The sequence below is a fragment of the Acipenser ruthenus genome, chromosome 9 (genome assembly GCF_902713425.1).
Source record: "Acipenser ruthenus chromosome 9, fAciRut3.2 maternal haplotype, whole genome shotgun sequence".
NCBI classification, from domain to species: domain Eukaryota; kingdom Metazoa; phylum Chordata; class Actinopteri; order Acipenseriformes; family Acipenseridae; genus Acipenser; species Acipenser ruthenus.
In genome coordinates this window covers 25,351,205-25,367,509 of record NC_081197.1, presented here as the reverse complement: position 1 = coordinate 25,367,509, position 16,305 = coordinate 25,351,205, and the positions used below count along the sequence as shown (strand labels likewise).

Here is a 16,305-nt window from a genome sequence, read left to right as displayed (position 1 = left end):
ACATCTTGAGCTCCCTGTGGCCCCCCAAGGTTTGGACATTGCCTTATCTGGCCCGCCAGAGGATGTAATTGAGTACCCCTGGTTTACAGAAAGTATGTCTTTTTCCAACGTTGCTTAGGATTATGTGAGAATATGTTATGGTCCAAGAAGCTTGAAATTTGCATATATATATATATATATATATATATATATATATATATATATATATATATATATATATATATACACAGACGTGCTCAAATTTGTTGGTACCCCTCCGCAAAAAACGAAGAATGCACAATTTTCTCTGAAATAACTTGAAACTGACAAAAGTAATTGGCATCCACCATTGTTTATTCCATATTTAATAGAAATCAGACTTTGCTTTTGACTTTTTATTCAACATAATATTGTAAATAAGAAAACAAATGAAAATGGCATGGACAAAAATGATGGGACCGCTAACCTAATATTTTGTTGCACAACCTTTAGAGGCAATCACTGCAATCAAACGTTTTCTGTAGCTATCAATGAGACTTCTGCACCTGTTAACAGGTAGTTTGGCCCACTCTTCCTGAGCAAACTGCTCCAGCTGTCTCAGGTTTGATGGGTGCCTTCTACAAACTGCAAGTTTCAGCTCTTTCCATAGATGTTCGATAGGATTCAGATCAGGACTCATAGAAGGCCACTTCAGAATAGTCCAATCTTTTGTTCTTATCCATTCTTGGATGCTTTTAGCTGTGTGTTTTGGGTCATTATCCTGTTGGAGGACCCATGACCTGTGACTGAGACAGAGCTTTCTGACACTGGGCAGTACGTTTCGCTCCAGAATGCCTTGATAGTCTTGAGATTTCATTGTGCCCTGCACAGATTCAAGGCACCCTGTGCCAGGCGCAGCAAAGCAGCCCCAAAACATAACCGAGCCTCCTCCATGTTTTACTGTAGGTATGGTGTTCTTTTCTTTGAAAGCTTCATTTTTTCATCTGTGAACATAGAGCTGATGTGACTTGCCAAAGAGCTCCAGTTTTGACTCATTGTCCTTTGGACATTCTCCCAGAAGGATTGTGGCTTGTCAATATGCATTTTAGCAAATTCCAGTCTGGCTTTTTTATGTTTTTCTTTCAAAAGTGGAGTCCTCCTGGGTCTTCTTCCATTGAGCCCACTTTCGCTCAAAAAGTGACGGATGGTGCGATCAGAAACTGACGTACCTTCACCTTGGAGTTCAGCTTGTATCTCTTTGGCAGTTATCTTTGGCAGTTTTTCTACCATTCGCACTATCCTTCTGTTCACTCTGGGGTCGATTTTCCTCTTGCGGCCACGCCCACGGAGGTTGGCTACAGTTCCATGGACCTTAAACTTCTTAATAATATTTGCAACTGTTGTCACAGGAGCATCAAGCTGCTTGGAGATGGTCTTGTAGCCTTTACCTTTACCATGCTTGTCTGTTATTTTCTTTCTAATCTCCTCAGACAACTCTCTCCTTTGCTATCTCTGGTCCATGTTCAGTGTGGTGCACACAATGATACCAAACAGCACAGTGACAACTTTTCTCCATTTAAATAGGCTGAATGACTGATTACAAGATTGGAGACATGTGTGATACTAATTAAAGAAACAAATTAGTTTGAAATATCACTATAATCCAATTATTTAATATCTTTTCTAAGGGGTACCAACAAATGTGTCCAGGCCATTTTAGAATATCTTTGTAGAATAAGCAATAATTCATCTCTTTTCACAGCTTCTTTGCTTTATTCTATGACATACCAAAGGTATGCAAGTATACATGATAAAATAGCTTTTAATTTCATCACTTTTCAGGAGGAATGAAGCATTATTTCAATTAGCTGTAAGGGTACCAACAAATTTGAGCACGTCTGTATATATATATATATATACAGTGCCTTGCAAAAGTATTCAGACCCCTGACCAATTCTCTCATATTACTGAATTACAAATAGTACATTGAAATTTCGTTCTGTTTGATTTTTTTTTTTTTAAACACTCAAACTCAAAATCAATTATTGTAAGGTGACATTGGTTTTATGTTGGGAAATATTTTTAAGAAAAATAAAAAACTGAAATATCTTGCTTGCATAAGTATTCAACCCCTGTGCTGTGGAAGTTCCCAGTTTACACCGATGAAAGAAATTGCCCTAACGAGGACACAATTACCTTACCATTGGCCTCCACCTGTGAACCATTAAAGTTGCTGTCACATTTTCTGGATAAAAAACCCACTGCTGAAGGATCATTGGTCAGGCTGTGAATCTGAAGGAAAATGAAGAAAAAAGAGCATTCTACAGAAGTTAGATATAAAGTAATACAAATGCATAGATTAGGGAAATGTGTACAAAATAATACCCAAGTGTTTGGATATCCCAGTGAGCATAGTTGGATCAATAATCAGGAAGTGGAAGCTGCATCACACCACCCAGGCACTGCCAAGAAAAGGCCGTCCCTCAAAACTCAGTGCTCAGACAAGAAGGAGACTTGTGAGAGAAACCACAGAGAGGCCAACAATCACTTTGAAGGAGCTACAGAGTTCAGTGGCTGGGTGTGGAGTAATGGTGCACCAGTCAACCATATCAAGAGCTCTGTATAACACTGGCCTGTATGGGAGGGTGGCAAGAAAGAAGCCGTTACTCAAAAAGTACCATCTGAAAGCATGTCTGGAGTTTGCCAGAAAGCATGAGAGTGATGTGGGAAAGGGTTTTGTGGTCAGATGAGACCAAGACAGAGCTTTTTGGACAAAACTCAAAGTGCTATGTGTGGCGCAAACCTAACACTGCCCATGCCTCAAGACACACCATCCCTACAGTGAAGTATGGTGGTGGCAGCAACATGCTGTGGGGATGCTTCTCATCAGCAGGGACTGGGCATCTTGTTAAAATTGAAGGAAGAATGGATGGAGCAAAATACAGGGAAATACTGCAAGAGAACCTGCTTCAGTCCGCTAAAAAACTGAAGCTTGGGAGGAAATTCACCTTTCAGCAGGACAATGAACCCAAGCACAAGGCCAAAGCAACAATGGAGTGGCTCAAGAACAAAAAGGTGAATGTCCTACAGTGGCCCAGTCAAAGTCCTGATCTCAATCCCATTGAGAATCTGTGGCACTATTTGAAAATTGCGGTCCACAAGCGTCGTCCAACTAACCTGAACAACCTAGAGCAAATCTGCCAAGAAGAATGGGCCAAAATCACTCCGACACTGTGTGCAAAGCTGGTACATACTTACCCCAAAATACTTAAAGCTGTTATTGCAGCGAAAGGCGGTTCTACCAAATGTTAATGTGTGGGGGTTGAATACTTATGCAAGCAAGATATTTCAGTTTTTTATTTTTCTTAAAAATATTTCCCAACATAAAACCAATGTCACCTTACAATAACTGATTTTGAGTTTCAGTGTTTTAAAATAAAATATCAAACAGAACAAAATTTCAATGTACCATTTGTAATTCAGTAATATGAGAGAATTGGTCAGGGGTCTGAATAATTTTACAAGGCACTGTATATATATATATATATATATATATATAAATTTTTATTTTTTTTACCGGACAAGGAGGGTTTATCGCCTGTGCGGACACTGTAGATGATCAACTATAGCCTCTTTCACACTGGCATGCTCTACCCGGTTCGGAACCGATCCGGGTCAGGTGCATGATTTCACACTGCTTTTGATAAAACAAGGTTGATCTGGGTGACAGACGCAAGTAAACAATACGCGTATCAATTCACCGGAAGTAGCTTGTTACTGACGCTTCCATCCAAATGTCCAAAAAAACTATATTGGTTAGAGCAAATGCATGGGTGAAGTGGCCAGTGATCATTTTGACAAACACCTGGGGTAAAACCAATCCCCCCCCCCCCCCCCCCTTCAGAAGCATATTTGAACTTGACTTTTTAGAAAAAGAAATTCAGAAATTACTTCATTGTCATTTTATCAGATGGATCAACCTGATAAATCTCACATGAGGCTAGTTAACAAACATAATTTTTGAAATGTTACTGATCAAACCTTTTACATGTATGCCCAATTCACATATTCATTTTATAAAACCTCAAAAATCATATACAATCTCTGCTTAACTCAATCAGATATCGTAAATACAGGGTTCATACAGTTTTTCTGAGTTTGACATCATTTTCTATGTTGATAACTAATAACCAACTGCATTAACAGTTTATTTAACTGTATAATAAAAAAATCTAAATGATACTCACTTTTATAGATAAGCTCTGGACCAGTAACCTTTCTTATTCAGCAACACAAGTCAGTTTTGGTATCTATCGGTGAGTGTTTCATTCTAAAAGCAGTACAACAATTCAGTGTTAAAGAATTTTGTGTGTCAATCATAGTCGCTTAACTTTGTTAAACAGTAGGGGGCCAAACTGATGGACTAACTGCTGAGCATACAGAAGCAAATGTTTATTTGTTTTATTTATTTTTCTTTACAATTAAGAAGCTCTCAGAAACCAAGCAAACCTTGCTGTTGTGAAGTTACGGTTTCAGTGATTGCAAACCTACAAAATTGGGCAGATGTTTCAGCATAAAATGTACAATACGTACTTACTGAGCACCCATTAAATACAAATACATGCAAGTCTCTGCACAGTACTGCACCTAGAATTCTCACATGTAGGTTATTAAGGAAAGTGTTAAACGAACAAAGAAAAACAAGTACTGTTCTTTAGAAGGTAATTATTCCCCAAGTAAGGCAGTTTAAAATACCTGCCATGTTAAAGGTACTGTTTTACTATATAAATAAAACAATTTCAACAGTATAAACTTAGTTGCGGGAAGGACCAGTCAAGAATTGTTTCTTATTTTATACCATTAAAATGGTCTTATTGCTCTAATAAATTGTGTCTTTGCCTTTGTGCTTACTTCTAAATATGGTCCATTGAGTTAGAGAGCAAAACAATAATGTAAAACAATAATGTAACTGCTGCATTTATATTTTTTACATTAATATTCAGGCAAGTTTTACACTTGCTTCAGATCAGGTACATTATTTATATTTTTAACCAGGGCTGACGGCAGGGAGAGTATAAGCAAACAGTTTATACCTTACAATTCAGGTGCGTGCATTTAAAGTAAGGTTAAACTATTGTCATTACTTATACACAAACAAGCTAACTTGACTTGAAAAACATCTTAAGCAAATTCCTACTTGGTTTGCGTGAATGAGTAGTACACAACAAGCTTCAATATGAAAGCTGAAAAGATGAAAGCTGAAAAAAAAAACATCTGTAAAGTAAAAATGGGACTCTGTTATTTAGCAATACCACTGCTTCAGATTATTACCAGTGCTTAATAGCAGTAACATTTTATTTAGAGTTGTTGAACTTAAACCCATTCATGGCCCCGCAGCAACACAAACCTATTATCGTCCTTATTTAGTTAATCATTTTTTGTAGTATCCAAACTGACCAGCATCTTCTGTTGCATTCACACCACTGCTAACGTTAGCTGTTGTAAATAGTGCAGAGTGGACTATGGTGGGTCAAACCAATGTTCATGTAGGGGCCGTTTTATTTATTTATATATTTTTAATGTTGGACTTACGGCGTCTTATGAATGACTTTACTTTTTTTTTTTTTACATTTTAAACAATTTATAGGCAAAACCATAACAAAACATCAAATAATAGTGTGTTTACACAGAGCAAAAACAGTAGAGTGTCAAAATATACAGTTTGCCTCCCCTGTGCTCTATGGGTTAGCTGAATTTGACGGAATTCTGTCTACAGACGGTGCACTTTCACCCATGCAAATGTTTCTTCAACCCTGCTGCAATCTGGCTCATTGTGTGTCTCAAGCAACAAAAATATGGCTAAACAGAATAAACAAAAACGTTCCTTGAGGAAATGAAACATTCACACAGGCATGGCTGTTTGTTATTTCGTCGGCCATCATGCATTTTGTCTCGCTCAACCTGGGTCAAAGCGTGTCAACCCACATCCTGAGGTGGGTCGCTGGAACCCGGATTAACCCGGGTACGACCCAGGTACATGGTTTCACACTACGCGGGACTAGAAGTGCCAGTATGAAAGGGTCTTATGTGAGCTTGCCTCAAGCACTGAATGCATGCCAGCCACAGGGCCCTCCTAAACTCTGCTAGTTACAGACAGGGATTTCAGTAACCACAGACAGTGCATGCCTTTTGCAGAAATTAAAGGTTTGCAAAATCAGGCTTGTGGCCGAAAAAACTGCCAAAGAGAGGGGTAGGGTAAACCTCATTTACTCATGTAAATGACGAAACACATGGGAAAATCTACGGCCAGTTTCACATGGAAACCCGCATTTCACGTGTAAATGTTAATGAGCGTGTTTATCCTTAACTATAAATATTGCAAGGGAGCAGGTCAGTTCTTACTGTGGATTCCAAGAAGGCAGAAAGTAGCGGCTGATGGGCGATTTTATGGTTAGCAGTGGAGTAGTTCACCTTAATGCTAATGCGGGAGGCTTTTTTTATAATTTTTTTTTGCTGTGCCTGGCCTGTCATGTTGTATATCTATTGTGGGTTTACAGTTCTGTATAAAACCACTTACCATGAACTGCATTATGCCCTTTGTTATAGTATTAAAGCAGCTGTTTGAAAATACCCTTGCTGTAAAAACTACACTAAAGTTAAACACGAAGAGCAAATGAGCTGCTTTAATGTCTAACTGAATTAATTCCCGTCCTTTTTTTGATCCCAACTATGTCCAAATACAATGTGTGTCTGCCCTCCACGTTAATAAATATAGTTGGTGAACTGGATGTCATAAGCCAGCTCGATCGCCAAAAACAGCGCAACAACATCCAAGTTGTTGATGCCCTCTCAGAACTGACCAAATAAAATTGCAAATGAACGTATTTATTGTGTTTTATTTGTTTGCATCATTAATATTTAACACAACAGTAAATCCAGCACAACTTCAAAGAAATGAGAGAATCTCTGACAGCACGAACCAGAGATCGCTGCTGTCCAAGTGAAACTGGCAGTTGAGGTAACCTTCCCAGTTGCCAAGTCTGCTTATAATAAGTTTTTGAGAGTCGCGGGTTGTAATTTGCATAATCACCCATACTCTAACATGGGTTGCGCTTGTTTAGAAAGGCAGTGCTGCTTTTTTTTTTTTGAGACTTGGCAACACTGGTAACCTTCCCTGTCTGTCTCACAGGCAGCCACTGATTCCTGAACACCTAATTTTGTTGTTGACAAGAGTTTGTGCAGGATACAGAAGGCAGTGGCAATTTTGGCAACAAACTAATGTCCATTTCATCAGTATCTGCCACTTCCCTTTCAAGTGCCCACTAGCCATATTTGCCCAAGCGTTGTGTTGAATGCTTCCTCAGCAGCTGTCAGTCGTCTGGACGGGTAGGGTTTCTAAGCCAGGGTAGTATACGCAGCATCACCTGATCCCCTATATGCTGTATTGCCTGAATGAAAAGGATATATATAAAGTGCCTTGCGAAAGTATTCGGCCCCCTTGAACTTTGTGACCTTTTGCCACATTTCAGGCTTCAAACATAAAGATATGAAACTGTAATTTTTTGTGAAGAATCAACAACAAGTGGGACACAATCATGAAGTGGAACGAAATTTATTGGATATTTCAAACTTTTTTAACAAATAAAAAACTGAAAAATTGGGCGTGCAAAATTATTCAGCCCCCTTAAGTTAATACTTTGTAGCGCCACCTTTTGCTGCGATTACAGCTGTAAGTCGCTTGGGGTATGTCTCTATCAGTTTTGCACATCGAGAGACTGAAATTTTTGCCCATTCCTCCTTGCAAAACAGCTCGAGCTCAGTGAGGTTGGATGGAGAGCATTTGTGAACAGCAGTTTTCAGTTCTTTCCACAGATTCTCGATTGGATTCAGGTCTGGACTTTGACTTGGCCATTCTAACACCTGGATATGTTTATTTGTGAACCATTCCATTGTAGATTTTGCTTTATGTTTTGGATCATTGTCTTGTTGGAAGACAAATCTCCGTCCCAGTCTCAGGTCTTTTGCAGACTCCATCAGGTTTTCTTCCAGAATGGTCCTGTATTTGGCTCCATCCATCTTCCCATCAATTTTAACCATCTTCCCTGTCCCTGCTGAAGAAAAGCAGGCCCAAACCATGATGCTGCCACCACCATGTTTGACAGTGGGGATGGTGTGTTCAGGGTGATGAGCTGTGTTGCTTTTACGCCAAACATAACGTTTTGCATTGTTGCCAAAAAGTTCGATTTTGGTTTCATCTGACCAGAGCACCTTCTTCCACGTTTGGTGTGTCTCCCAGGTGGCTTGTGGCAAACTGTAAACGACACTTTTTATGGATATCTTTAAGAAATGGCTTTCTTCTTGCCACTCTTCCATAAAGGCCAGATTTGTGCAGTATACGACTGATTGTTGTCCTATGGACAGAGTCTCCCACCTCAGCTGTAGATCTCTGCAGTTCATCCAGAGTGATCATGGGCCTCTTGGCTGCATCTCTGATCAGTCTTCTCCTTGTATGAGCTGAAAGTTTAGAGGGACGGCCAGGTCTTGGTAGATTTGCAGTGGTCTGATACTCCTTCCATTTCAATATTATCGCTTGCACAGTGCTCCTTGGGATGTTTAAAGCTTGGGAAATCTTTTTGTATCCAAATCCGGCTTTAAACTTCTCCACAACAGTATCTCGGACCTGCCTGGTGTGTTCCTTGTTCTTCATGATGCTCTCTGCGCTTTAAACGGACCTCTGAGACTATCACAGTGCAGGTGCATTTATACGGAGACTTGATTACACACAGGTGGATTCTATTTATCATCATTAGTCATTTAGGTCAACATTGGATCATTCAGAGATCCTCACTCAACTTCTGGAGAGAGTTTGCTGCACTGAAAGTAAAGGGGCTGAATAATTTTGCACGCCCAATTTTTCAGTTTTTTATTTGTTAAAAAAGTTTGAAATATCCAATAAATTTCGTTCCACTTCATGATTGTGTCCCACTTGTTGTTGATTCTTCACAAAAAATTACAGTTTCATATCTTTATGTTTGAAGCCTGAAATGTGGCAAAAGGTCGCAAAGTTCAAGGGGGCCGAATACTTTCGCAAGGCACTGTATATATTATATAACGTCTCCACCGGCATTCAGCCATGGTGATCTGCGATACCTGTTGGTCAGTTTCATTTTATACTAATTTTCATTTTTAATTAATGAGTCATAAGATAATGAGTTGAAACAGTATTCACTACTTAGGACATGACACCACGCTAATGACATTTGAAAAACAATTTGGGCAAGAGCAGTAAAACACATTGTGGCGGAGTGTCCCGCCCCTATTTATTATTATTTGTATTTTTGTTTACGGCGCAGGTAAAAGCGCCGCATCTTTTATTATTTCATATTTAAAAACCCTGTGAGGATGCATGGCTAATCAGCTACTGATTATTTAACTAGCTGACAGTCATGCATCCTTACCAAACGCGTGCAGACTCTGGCCGAGGGATAATAAGATAATTACCAACTAGTTAATCCCTCGGCCAGAGTATATAAACCTGCAGCTCTCTGCACTTGGGGTGGGGTGTACAGAGGAGAGTACGGGGAGCGGAGAGAGCGAGCAACATTCGAAAAACAATTGCTAAAACGTGCTGGATTGTCCAGCATGACACTTACTTGTTTGTTTGTTTATTCGTTTGGCCCTCGTGCCCTTTTGTTTTGTTGTTTTGTTTAAATCTTTTGTTTTTATTAAATACGCTGAGTGCAATAGCATTCAGCTTCACCCGCCCATCCACTGTTTTGGTGTCAGTTACTTCCTGGTCCGTGACGTCATCCACCTCACCACTGCGAGCCAGACTGCCACACACATTATTAACTAATCCGGCACGAGGTATTTTGCTTCATTACAACAGCTTAGATTCACTCGTGTACCAGTTATCTGCGCATGGAAAAAGCATTTTCACAATTTCACTTGTAATCTTCAAAAACAGCATGAGTACTTTACGCATAGCTAATTTACATATCAATCCCCACCACTCCCATTCATTTGCATGATGTCGGGTGAAAAGCCCGGTTTACACGAGTAAAATAAACTGAGCGAACGGAAACCCAAAAAAACATTTTACACAAGACATTTCTCGCGTAAATGTCTCAAGTTAAAAAAAAAAACTCGCATGGAAACCCCATGAATGTCGGCAGTTTAAAAGCAAGTATTTTAGTGTTCTCTCTGCCTCGCTTCGCCCACGCTACTCCACTGCTCCGCTCGCTCCACTGGCTCCCGATCACCGCTCGCATCCAGTTCAAGACTCTTGTACTAGCCTACAGATGCCTTGACCAGTCTGCACCCAGCTACCTCCAGACCCTCATCTCTCCCTACACCCCCACTCGACCTCTCCGCTCCGCCTGCATTAGAAGACTAGCTCTACCACCGCTACGCTCCCCTGCCTCCAAAGCCCGCTCCTTCTCCACCCTTGCTCCGCAGTGGTGGAATGACCTTCCTACAGATGTCCGGACTACCCAGTCCCTGACCACATTCCGGCGCCTCCTTAAGACTCACCTCTTCAAAGAGCACCTGTAGAACTCCTCTGTTTGTATCCTGGGACACTATCACCCTTCATGTAAATGTGCTTTATTTTGCTCTTATCAGCCCCTATTTTACTGCATTTAATCCTGTACTTCAGAATACTGTAATCTGCCAAGTTTTTAACCTGTAGTACTTTGTATTTAATCACATCCTGATGTAACTATCACTATTTAATCATATCCTGATGTAACTATCACTATTACCTGCTGTATTATTGAATTGTGGTTTGCCAAACTTGTACTTTACTTGAACAAAAGTTATTGTATTTCTTGCTCTTATTGTATTACTTGTATTGTAACGCTTGAAATGTTTTTGCTTACGATTGTAAGTCGCCCTGGATAAGGGCGTCTGCTAAGAAATAAATAATAATAATAATAATAATAACAAGCTGAAACTCAGAGCAGCTGATTCAGATTTGCTGCTGTTCTGAGACACGAGGGAGAGGCAGAGCCCGCAGCACAACACAGATAAACAAAAGCCAGCCACTCTTCCCAGCGACAGCGTGTGGATGCGACAGCGTGGAAGAAGTACAGTTGTGGAAAAGTACAGAGCAGTTAGAAAGCAGGTTGACAGCTGCAGAAGCTAAACTAAACTTCCAAAAAAAAAATTAACATGGGTCTTTAAGTAATCTGTGACACCTGAATGATGTGGGAAATCCGAGAAAACCCAACAGAGCTCAACCAAGTGTGTGTAAAGTGCCGCACAATCCAGGACTTGCTTAAACTAGCAAGTGTGCTAGAAATGGAGCTACAGGAAATGAGACAGCAACAGGTGCTTCAGGAGCTGACACACCCACAATTTATGGAAGTCTGCACCCCTAACTGACTGAAAGCCACCAGCGAGATGGAAGAGGGTCAAAACAGCTGGGTTCAGATAGGCAGAAGCAGGGAAAAAATAAACTTCGTCAAACACAACAACCACAAATCAAAACATCCAACAAATTTAAGACACTTCAAAATTTAGATGATCAAAACCAACATCAAGAGAATGAAAGGAACCATATCCAGGACCCTATAAACAGTACTGGCCAGGCAGAAAAAAGAAGGGAGTTCATGATTGTTGGGGACTTCATATTGAGAAACACAATAAGTTCAGTTCACAGTTTGGACCCCCTTACTACAACAGTGTGCTGCCTTCTAGGAGCCTCTGTTACGCACATCACTGAGAACGTGGACAGGCTCCTAGAACGAACAGGAGATGACCCGGTAGTAGTTGTCCACATCGGTACAAACAACACTGGAAGAGACAGACCAAGATCCATGCAAAACAAATTCAGGAGAGCTAGGAAGGAAATTAAAAGACAAGACCAAAACTGTGGTATTTTCTGGGATACTGCCGGCACTTTGCAAAGGAGCATACAGACAGCTGGAAATACATAATCAAAATGCATGGCTGAAATCATGGTGCACACAGGAAGGCTTCACCTTTCTTGAACATTGGAGCACATTCTACAACAAGGACTATCTATATAGGCGGGATGGACTGCATTTAAACAAAAAGGGAACAGAAGGGAGACCACATCAAAACAAGGGCAACAACTCAGTTAAGACAGCCATTAAATGTATTTACCTAAATGCTAGAAGTCTCAGAAACAAAATGTTAGAACTTGAAGCTACTGCACTAACAAGTATATACGATGTGATAGGTGTTACAGAAACTTGGTTGCCTGAGAGTGATGGAGATGAATATAATATTAGTGGGTATACACTGTATAGGAAAGACAGGCAGGACAGAAGAGGCCGAGGGGTAGCGCTATACATAAGACATAGTCTTGAAGCCCAGGTGTTGGATGAAGAAAACAACGCAGAATCAATATGGGTCAGAATAATGGACAAAAATTCAAAGGGCATAATAATAGGAGCATGCTATAGACCGCCAAATTCAGATGCCGAGCAAAATAATCTGTTATACAATGACATTAGAAATGCGTGTAGCAAAGGAGAAGCCATACTAAATGGGGGATTTCAACTTCCCCCATATAAAGAACATAAGAACATAAGGTCTGTCAGCCCATCTTGCTCGTTTGGTTGTTAGTAGCTTATTGATCCCAGAATCTCATCAAGCAACTTCTTGAAGGATCCCAGGGTGTCAGCTTCAACAACATTCCAGACCCTCACAATTCTCTGTGTAAAAAAGTGCCTCCTATTTTCTGTTCTGAATGCCCCTTTATCTAATCTCCATTTGTGAGCCCTGGTCCTTGTTTCTTTTTTCAGGTCAAAGAAGTCCCCCGGGTTGACATTGTCTATACCTTTTAGGATTTTGAATGTTTGAATCCGATCGCCGCGTAGTCTTCTTTGTTCAAGACTGAATAGATTCAATTATTTTAGCCTGTCTGCCTACGACATGCCTTTTAAAACTGGGATAATTCTGGTTGATCTTCTTTGCACTCTTTCTAGAGCAGCAATATCCTGTTTGTAACGAGGTGACCAGAACTGAACACAATATTCTAGGTGAGGTCTTACTAATGCATTGTAGAGTTTTAACATTACTTCCCTTGATTTAAATTCAACACTTCTCACAATATATCCGAGCATCTTGTTGGCCTTTTTTTATAGCTTCTAGATGAAGACATTGTCTAGATGAAGACATTTCTGAGTCAACATAAACTCCTAGGTCTCCTAGGTTTAAACAAGTTAACTGCTGTGTAAACTTAACACAATGTATTTGCTCTGTTTCCATGACTGAAATAAGTCACTACTATTGGCAGACCTGAAATAAGATATCGGTTTCGCTGCCTGATAATGTATGAGCTTAACTAGTTTGAAACATAATAACGAATTAGAAAATGGATCAGAGATTTCCTTTAACCTGATTGGTCAATACAAGGGCTTAAATCTCTGATGAAGGACCTTGATTGTTATTTTTCAACCAAATCAATCCGCCTGAAAATACATTTCCTTTTGCCTGCTTGTTGAAAGAAAGTCTCAATTCTTGTAGTGCACATACGCTCTGAATGTTGTCTGTCAATGTAAAATGTTCTGCTTCCTCGCTGTCCTATCTATTTATTTAAATTTAGTACAACAAATAAAGATAAAATAATAAATCGAGAAAGTGTTTGCTGTCAGTAGAAATACAGTAACCACAATACTATAGCAACTAGTCTCCGTTTTGAATGACGAGTTGAAATCAAACAACTGCATGCAGTCTGATTAGTTTCAGCAACTTTATTTAAGCACAGTAACAACACAGGCACGTCGCATCTCTTCTAAAGCCAGGAGAAGGAAGCTTTGACTTTATGAGCACACACTGTGAACAAGTAACTGAACAAACAGCACGATCAGAATTAACGCATACTGCAGATAACTAGATTATTTATAATTACTAAAGCTTTTTATTTTATTTATTTTGCTAATAAATGTTAGGACCTAACAGTATCTTAAATACTGAAACCTACACAAATGCATGAACATGCACTCAAATGTAAAAAAAAGTTAGCTGTGCTTTTATTCTTTACAGCGGGGACGGTTGGGCTCCGGGAAATATTCCATGACAATTAAAGCCCTGGTTATATTGAAACTCTAGTACATTACAAGCTCAGAGGGAACGTGATGCGGCACTTCATGTCCCGCTAGAAAATGAATCAGCTGCTGCTACTGGCAGTCAGACCAGGGAGGGTAGTAAGTATTTTACACTTTACATGCAGTGATGTCAGTGCCATGAAATAATGTGCCTTGTATAATTATTACAAATGATAAATGATTGCCCTACGTGCCTCTACCTCTTCTGTTAATATAGCAATCTCCTGTGTTGTGAAGCATGGTTTACGTATTCTCTCGGTGAATGACCTACTACTTGCTGTTCTGACTTGCACTGTTTTTTCTTGCTCATTTCTACATTCAAAACTGAGCCTTGCATGGGAATAGCGGAGGTAAGGGTCCACAATAATTTGTTACTTGATATGGCAAATAAAATTATCAACAGGAGTTGTCGCTGTCGAAAGTTCCGTTGCAGGAAAGGGTAGGCTACCTCTAATGTACTGTTTGGAAAAATGACGATATAGTTGAATTCACTGAAGATAATTCACATCTAGTGGCTAACCAAAGTCATGTAAAGATTTGATTAAAATGACAGCAAAAAGTGAAATGCATCTCTGCAGCCTTGGCACACTGGAAGGGGACTCCTGCTTTCGCTAGCAGAAGCTGGGCCATGTCATTCATAAATTGTAACCAACAGCAAATTAAAAAAATATATATATTTCCATGTGACTAGGCCATAATGTTAATGTAGTTTTCAAACCTTGTTTTTTTTTTTTCTCCTTTGGACAGTGGGGTTGATTTTTTTTTTTTTTTTTTTTACATTTAAAAAAAAACACACACATCGGGATTTGTCGGGAATGAGTTTCTTTTATACCATGCTCTATAAAAAGAGGACTTATTGTTCCTTTAAACTGTTATGATCGATAATCGTAGTTAGAATTTGCACGATAATCGATGTCAACGTCGGGGTTCGATTTACAACACTAATATGTACTAGATAGAGTTTGAGGGGCTTTTGCTTTGAAATCTATCACACAAAAAATAATTTCTAAAAAGTGATGACTTTTTGCCACACTTATTATGTTATTTTGTGTTTTATATTGTTATAATGCTACAATTGTAAACAAATTGTTATTTTGTTCTATTGAAATAATATATTTCCATTTTTCATAATAACAATAACAATTGCTCCAAATTGCTTATTTGAGGGCTAGAATGAAAAATCTGCAACAAAAAAGAGCCCATTTCTAAAGTGGAAATTGCTAAAAGAAATAGGCACCTGGGTGGCTAATAATGTACATTTCCATTGAAATCAGAAGAACTCAACCTACCTTTCAGTGGACTGCAAGGAAACTTCAATGCTTCAGAGTGGTGGTCAAGACAAGAACAAATTGCAGTTGAAATGGCAAAATAGATACACAAAAGGGAATGCAAGTTGAATTTAATGGGAGGTATGGCTGTCTCAGCATCTTTCAGAATATGGCACTACTCTTGTCTCACTTGTCTGACACCTACCCCACTTAGGATATTCTTCACAGCTTCCACATTTCTAGTTGCACCCCAAAGGAGAGTGCAAACCGTTGACCCCATCTGATTACAGTATTCCGACTGCTGCTGAAGCTGCACCCTGGCCTCTCCTAGCTGATCTCTGAAAATCTGCTTCTCCTGAAAAAAATGCAGGACATTTTCAATTACCACCTAAGTAGTAACAGGTATGTGTTAGCAACTAGCACTGCCAACCCACATAGTCAAGCAACATATTTCTTTGTTTGAATTTGGCTGGAATATTACGTACAGTTGTACAGCTATGGCCAAAAGTTTTGCATCACCCTATAGAATTAACAAATTTGGCTTCATAAAGTCAAATGAAACCTGCTGAATAATGTTACATTCACATTTTGAATTACATACCGCTTTGTAGTTTTCCATATACTTAACAAAAAGCTGACAAAAATTGCATGAAATATTGCACTACTATTATGGCTTCCGGTAGACTTTTGTGATACCATTTTGTAGTTTCTTTGATTTATTTTATTTTTTTTATGTCTCAATCCTAAAATTCTAGGTGATTTGGGGCATAAGTGTATTTAGATACATATAGGCATATGTAAAAATGTAAAACAGAGATAGACAGACACACACACCCATATATACCCAAAATCGAATACTCTCGATAAGTTATGCTAAATTAAGACAATTTAAGAGTGTAACCACAAAAGTAAACAGTGTTAAAAGAAGCTTGAATATAATAATGTTACAGCATACAAGCTACTAGTAAGAATGCATATGTATGCCTATGGGCAACAACTAG

The 16,305-nt window shown here is 39.3% G+C and overlaps 1 protein-coding gene across 1 annotated transcript in view; it reads right to left on the bottom strand.

Moving 5' to 3' along the window:
* hsf2bp (heat shock transcription factor 2 binding protein) overlaps nucleotides 1-16,305 on the bottom strand; it is a 74,058-nt gene that overhangs the window by 49,280 nt on the left and 8,473 nt on the right. The window contains exon 4 of the mRNA XM_059029749.1: nucleotides 15,510-15,659. Within this exon, the coding sequence (XP_058885732.1) occupies nucleotides 15,510-15,659 (150 nt within the window). The remainder of the gene's footprint in view (nucleotides 1-15,509; nucleotides 15,660-16,305) is intronic.